This window comes from Martes martes (assembly GCF_963455335.1).
Source record: "Martes martes genome assembly, chromosome: 17".
Taxonomy (NCBI): Eukaryota; Metazoa; Chordata; class Mammalia; order Carnivora; family Mustelidae; genus Martes; species Martes martes.
Window position 1 is genome coordinate 14,606,304 of NC_137905.1, and position 6,397 is coordinate 14,612,700.

The window sequence follows — 6,397 nt, forward strand, 5'->3', positions numbered from 1 at the left end:
CTGCTGTGGGGACATCACAGACACTTCCCCTGTTTTTCAAGAGGAAGTCAGTGCCTAGAATAATTCCAGGCACCTAGCAGACTGTCTATAAATATTAATGGCTCTGCCACCGATGAAATGAACATAGTGAGATGTCAAATGAACTTGTCAGGACTACAGTGAATCAGTGATGGAGTTGATGTCGATTCTGAAGTGTCTTAACTTTCTCTTCTTACCCACTAAACCAAAAGACCTCCCTTCCCTGTAAACCTAGCGCTTGCTTTTCTGTGGAGATGTACACAAAGGAAAATAAAAGCAAAATCACTGATTGCATAAGATAATTTGCCTTTGATTACAAGTGAAAAGATTAGCTAATTACAGGTAGGTCAGAATGGAAATTAATGATCAAGATCAAAATAGAGAGTGTAGCGCACAGCAGTTTGGGTGAGCTGTGGTAAGGAAGTGGATTCCCCATCACAGAAGGATGCCACCTTCCACTCCCAGTGTTTTGGGTGGTAACGGTGTGAAAAGAAATTATGAAGAAGCCCTTTGTGAACCTGTCCAGTGCTTTAGTCCTATCACTGTGCAGACGCTTCATAACACTCAAGAGGGCAGGTCCTACCACCTCTGAGTTTTAGATGCTGGAACTGAGGCAGCTGCTTTTATGGTAGATCCTTGCCTTGTATTAGATTAGCCAAAGCAGGCTCTTTGGTGAAGATTTCTGGCATCTATTAAAGAAACACTCCCAAGAGAAATCAACAAGGAAGTGGAGGAAAGCAGGACAGGAAAGGGGGAGAAACCAGTGAAGGGCATGATTTCAGACAAAGTCCTGCAGGCAGTAGCTTCAGCCTGATCCCAGAGGGAACTCTGGAGTGAAAGTTACACCTCAGAGTTTGTCTTGATTAGTTGCAAAAGCTGAGCTGTCAGACTCATTATCAGTCAGTCATTGGCTAAGGGCTGCCTCGTGGGATGTAAGCTCCCAAGGATTTCCAGCTCTCTGCTCTTAGGAGGAAAGTGACCCCACTAGCCCAAAGGCAATTCTTCTAAGAGAGTTTCAGGTGCAAAAGTACACAGAAGCCATGGGTGCACAGAAATGGTAAAGTGATCCAAACGACAGTGCCCAAGGTCCCCTAGCTGGTTAGCAGCAGAATGAGGAGAGTTCTGCTCTTCTGACCCTATAGCCAGTGATATGCCACCATATCCCACTGATTGCTTTGGCTTCTTAAATATATGAGCTACATAACTCTCATTCCCAGGAGAGCTGGAGACCTGATATGGACATCGTAAATCAAGCCTTACCGGACAGGTCAGTTTAAGAGACCTCTGCACAAGGCCGAGGGGGCCAGAGGATAACCACGAGAATCGGACACCACAATGTCAGAGTATTCGGAATTCAGAAGGTTTCCCAGAAGTGCTGCTGTCTCAGCTGATTTATTTCTTCATTTCCATTTAGTACCTGGATTTTTTTTTTTTTACCACTTTACAGTTTAATTAGGTTAACGGCATGGCTCTGTCATTAAAAGGATTTCATTATCTCAAAACTCTCTCTCTCTTGCTCCCGTCCCTTGTTCCTCACTTTCAGAAAAATAACAGTGGATGTCAACTGCCCCAAGCATGTAATTACCATTACTACAATTTACCAGGGACTCTCTTAACAGAATGTGTGTAGAGTAGCTTTAAAAAAATGGTGTATGGACACTGTTTTCTAACTAGAAAACAAAATCCTTGACCTGACAAGGAGCAGCAGCTTGATCCTAGCGCTGTAAATTCCTTTTCTCGTTGCTGCCACACTGGGAATAGGGAATAGAGGCTCTCTGGGGGTTGGGACCCTAGGGATCTCTTCCCTTCTCGCCCCAGGACTCTTTGGCATCTATGAGCAGATTAGGTGACAATACAATGCCTGTTCTATGGAAGTGTCAAATGTTCTATACCCTTGCCTTACTGCTGAATATATGCATTTTAAAGTGAGGACCATGTCACCAGATTGTTCCATATGGAGCCTGACACACTGTGGACTCATTAACAAAGTAGCAATGATATACAACTTGAGCCTCTCCAACTTAAAAGCTAAATGCCCTCTCTCTGTCAGGCCAATAAAAAACCCTTCTCCCTTCAGTTTTAGATGTCTTCTGAGCAGAAGCCTGCTGCTTGGCCCCATTCTAATGCACCAACAGGACTTCAGAATTGGCTCTTTAATGTAGATGATCTCATCTAATTTGGACGTTAGCATTGACTCAGAGTCTCTGAGGCAATTTCTTCATTCAGAAAACAAGAGGCTTGGAATAAATAATTCTTTCTTTGAGGATTCTATAAACCAATTGAATAACAAATGTGTTTTATTGGATGTCAAATGAAATTTGCTTTTGAAATCAAAGCCTAACCATTCATTCTGAAAGTCCAAATCATAAAGCGTTTTTTGTTTGTTTGTTTGTTTGTTTTTTATCAGAACAGGTGTGAAAATGCTAGGAGAACAATGAAGTGACTCCCATGCAAAACAAAGTATTTTTTACTGCTGGTAGTTGTAAGAAGAGGATGTGCTCACCTCAGAACTCCAGAGTGGTCTGGAGGCAAGTGTTTCTGAGGTTCCAGTAAACCTAATTTCTTGCTAATATCTTGCACAGAGGTCACTGTACACTATTTCTAATCCTATCTATTTTATGAAGGCTAAATTCCAGGCAGATGCCTTTTGAGTATCAATATGTGGCAGGAATTGATTTAATCTTACATTTCATCAGTCAAAGCTCTGTAACCAGTACTGGGGCATGAGAGGAGCTGAGAGTCATAATACTGACCCTCAGGCACCATCTGATCCTGTCCTAGATCTGAAGTCATTAATGATGGCTGAAATCACAAGCCTCTGCTTTTAGGTGAGTTTTCACTTATGCAAGCGATGCTCTTAGATACCCCAGTTTTGCTTAGATGAGGTTGGGACCTGGTTACTGCTTAAAGGCGTGTGACATCAGCAACAGCTACCAAGTGCAGGCAAAGTGGTGAGTGCTGGTACTGTGGTTGCAATCATGATAGTTATTGGAAAATAGATTGTTTACTGAAGCAAATTTTCTGTATTGATTCAACGGGTCCTTTTCAAAGAGCATGCCTTCTCGAACATACATTTCCAAGGATAGGAAGAAATTTTGCTCTAGACTTCAAAGTATTGACACATAGTCTCGTGCTTCCTCTTGGAAGAAGCTGATGTTAAATTGAGGCTTGTGACTCACAAGCACTCTCAGAAGTCAAGAGCCTTACAAATTTTTAAGATGGAAGCATTCCCTCAGGATTTGGTACCTGAACAAGAAAGCTTGGGTGGTGGTTTCCAGGAGTCAACCAATGGCACCATAAAAGTCATCATCTGTGGGAAATTATCTTTTTTTTTTTTTAATCTGAGGATAAAGGCAAATCTTTAACAAACAATGGAAAACTACTTTTAACCACTGCTACCATTCAGAATGTATCAATTTCTTGTGAGAGGTATGTTTTAAAAAGCATAAAACCTTAAAAATCATCATTGCTTCAGGAATCTTTACATTTTACTTATGTAGTAAGAGTTTACAGTTACTACAGTAATTTCAAGCACTGTTATCAATATTACTAACTTGATTTTTGAGTTTACATTACCATCGATAGAAACATAGCAGTTTTTGATTACTTATAATGGGAGTTAATGGGCTCTTATACAAGGTTTTGCCTGTGAGCAAAAATTTTGGAACCAATTTTGTTCATCTAGTGAAGAATGAGTATATTTTATTGTGTTCTAAATTCTTTAAAAATTGGCACACTACATAAATATATGGGTTAGGATACACATGGCATATGGCAGTGGTCCGCCACCTCTGGAATACGGGCTGATTTTTATTAGCATTTGGGCAGTTGCTACATACTTTTCTCTATCGTATCCTTGGGAGAAATTATTTTACCAGAAAGTAAGCTCCATGAGAACATGGATCTTTCTCTCTTTTGTTTACTGCTTTATCCTCAGCCTCTAGAACAATGCCTGGCACATTGAAGGTGGTCCAAAGATATCAACTGAATGAAGAAATGCCCTTCTAGAAAATCCATACCAAATCCTTGTTCCCTGCAGAACATGCAGCAAATCCTGTACAGCTCCCTCCATTAATCCAGCAGGAAAGGAGCTGAAACATCTCTTTTAGAAAGTATTCATCTCTTGATAGGGGTTCTGTTGAAAGCATATGTCATGTGGGACAATCCTATACTACCCTAAACATCCCCCTTAAATGCTTTCTGGAACAAGTCAGGGAATAGGTAAACATAGTTTGATCAAAATATTAGACTAACTAGAACACTCCATTTCCATATCATTCCAGTTAGAGAGACAATGCTTGCAACAATAGTTACTATCTTTTAAATGTTTCCTATGTCCCAAGAATTAGTGTTTTACATGTGGTATCTTACTTAATCCTCACAGCAAACCTTTGAGATGGGTGTTAATTATTCACATTTTCTGCATAAGGGAAAGGAAGCTCCCAAAGGATAAGTAACATGCCTGATATTATACTACTATTAGATATGGACCCCAACCCACCTAGCTCACGTCTGGGCTTTTAAACACTATTATCTGCTGCCCACCTCTGTTTGTGATATTCTGGGATTGTTATTCCTAGAATTTTGAATCATGAAACTTGAAAAAGAAGTTCACTGTAACACAGGTTTAACTCCATGTGTGTAGGAGAGTTAGGAGCCTTACCTCATCTTTCATTTCCTTGGCACCTCTCAATTCTCCTTTAAGCTTTAGCATTTTCTGAGCTTTGTTATAAACCTGCAAAAGCCCAAGAATTTAAGATGGTAAAAGTAGAAATGAGTCTGGACTTTTAAAGATTTTCCCATCTGGATCCATGCTCTCATCAGGGAGCTTGGAAAAATTTCCCGAACTGTTAGCAATACCTACTTGTCTGTCCATCTGTGTTTTCAAAAGTGTGTTAACACCTTCACCAGACAGACAGAACTAAGGGTTTACATCTTTTCCAAAAACCAACACTTGGTGGACTAAATCATTTCTGAATTCACAGTTTCTTGGAAAGCAAAAGTTCTGAGATGATCTTACTTTCTGTCATAAGTATTCAATGGCTCAAATATAGTTAACATTAATGCAGTAATTATGAATCAGACAGAATGTGCACAACCCACCTTCTTTCTCAAGATAACCCTGGGAAGTACTTGTTTAAGGAGGAAACTAGTCCAGAGAGGCTAAGTGACTTACCCAAGGTCACATGAGTTGTCTTACTACTTCTTGAGAAGCTGTCATTAATTTGTAGCTGTTACTTTGGAGATACCTGATGATGTGGTGTTTTTCAAAGCATCAGTTTACTGTAATGTGGTGCCTGTAAAGTTGTAAAACTTGTAGAATGCTGAGAATTATCCATATAAAAAGTCTCAAGGAAAACCAAAGTTTTTTGCACATGTATGTGTGTACTTAGGTACACGATGATGCTTTTCAGATCATAATGCTCTTACTTATTAAAGTAATCTAATTTATTATGTTTTTCACTCTACAACGAGAGAAATTTCCACTAGGCACTTACCTGCAGAATAGTTCCAAGAATGAGAAGCTATCAAAATACTCATTCTTTGTAATGAACCACATCCTCCACCCCTAATATAAGCCAAGAGGAAGAAAGAATGCTGGTGAGACATAGAATTTGGAACGTTTTGTGGGGTTGTGTTCTGGTGTGTTGCATTGTTTACTCTCTTTAGTCTTTGTGCACAGAGATGCATCATGGGAGCGGGGATTTAGCTCAGGCCTACTCAGCTGGTAGAGGCCGGGTGATGTTGCAGGAACAAACATCCCCCAAATCTCAGGGACTTAAAACCATGAAAGTTCCCTTCTCACTGTGCTACATGTCCTTTATGCCTCAGCTGGGGCTGCTCTTCATTGACCTCAGCTGGTAGAACCTCCTCTACTATGTTGCCTGCTGCCACGGCAGCAGAGAGACAACACACGGGTTCTTAAAGCAGAAGCTGCCTTCACTTCTGCTCACAGTTCATTGGCCAAAAGAAGTCACATGGCTATGCCTGACTTCTTCCTTTATGCCTTAAAGAAAATAATGGTGAATGTCACAACTGATGTCAACATTGGGTGTCTTAGCCGGTCGTACTGCTTCAACAAAATATCGCAAACTGGGTAGCTTCTAAACAACAGAAATTTCTCACAGTTCTGGAAACTGAGAAATCCTTGACCAGTTTGCTAGAAGATTAAGTATTTGGTGAAGACCCACTTCAGAGACAGCTGTTTTTTGTTTGTTTGTTTGTTTTTATTTGTTCTGTTTTGTTTTTGCTGTGACTTTATATGGCTGAAGGGGCAAGGGATTGATCTGTAGTCTCTTTATAAGGGAACTAATCCCATTCATGAGGGTTCCCATCTCTTGACCTAATCACGACTCCAAGTCCCCATTTCTTAACACCA

At 40.3% G+C, this 6,397-nt stretch overlaps 1 protein-coding gene across 1 annotated transcript in view; it reads right to left on the reverse strand.

Moving 5' to 3' along the window:
• PMFBP1 (polyamine modulated factor 1 binding protein 1) overlaps positions 1 to 4,732 on the reverse strand; it is a gene marked incomplete at its 5' end in the record, with an annotated part of 44,028 nt that extends 39,296 nt beyond the window's left edge. The window contains one exon of the mRNA XM_080828207.1: positions 4,682 to 4,732. Coding sequence (XP_080684333.1) covers positions 4,682 to 4,732 — 51 coding nt within the window. The remainder of the gene's footprint in view (positions 1 to 4,681) is intronic.
• Positions 4,733 to 6,397: the final 1,665 nt, after the last annotated feature.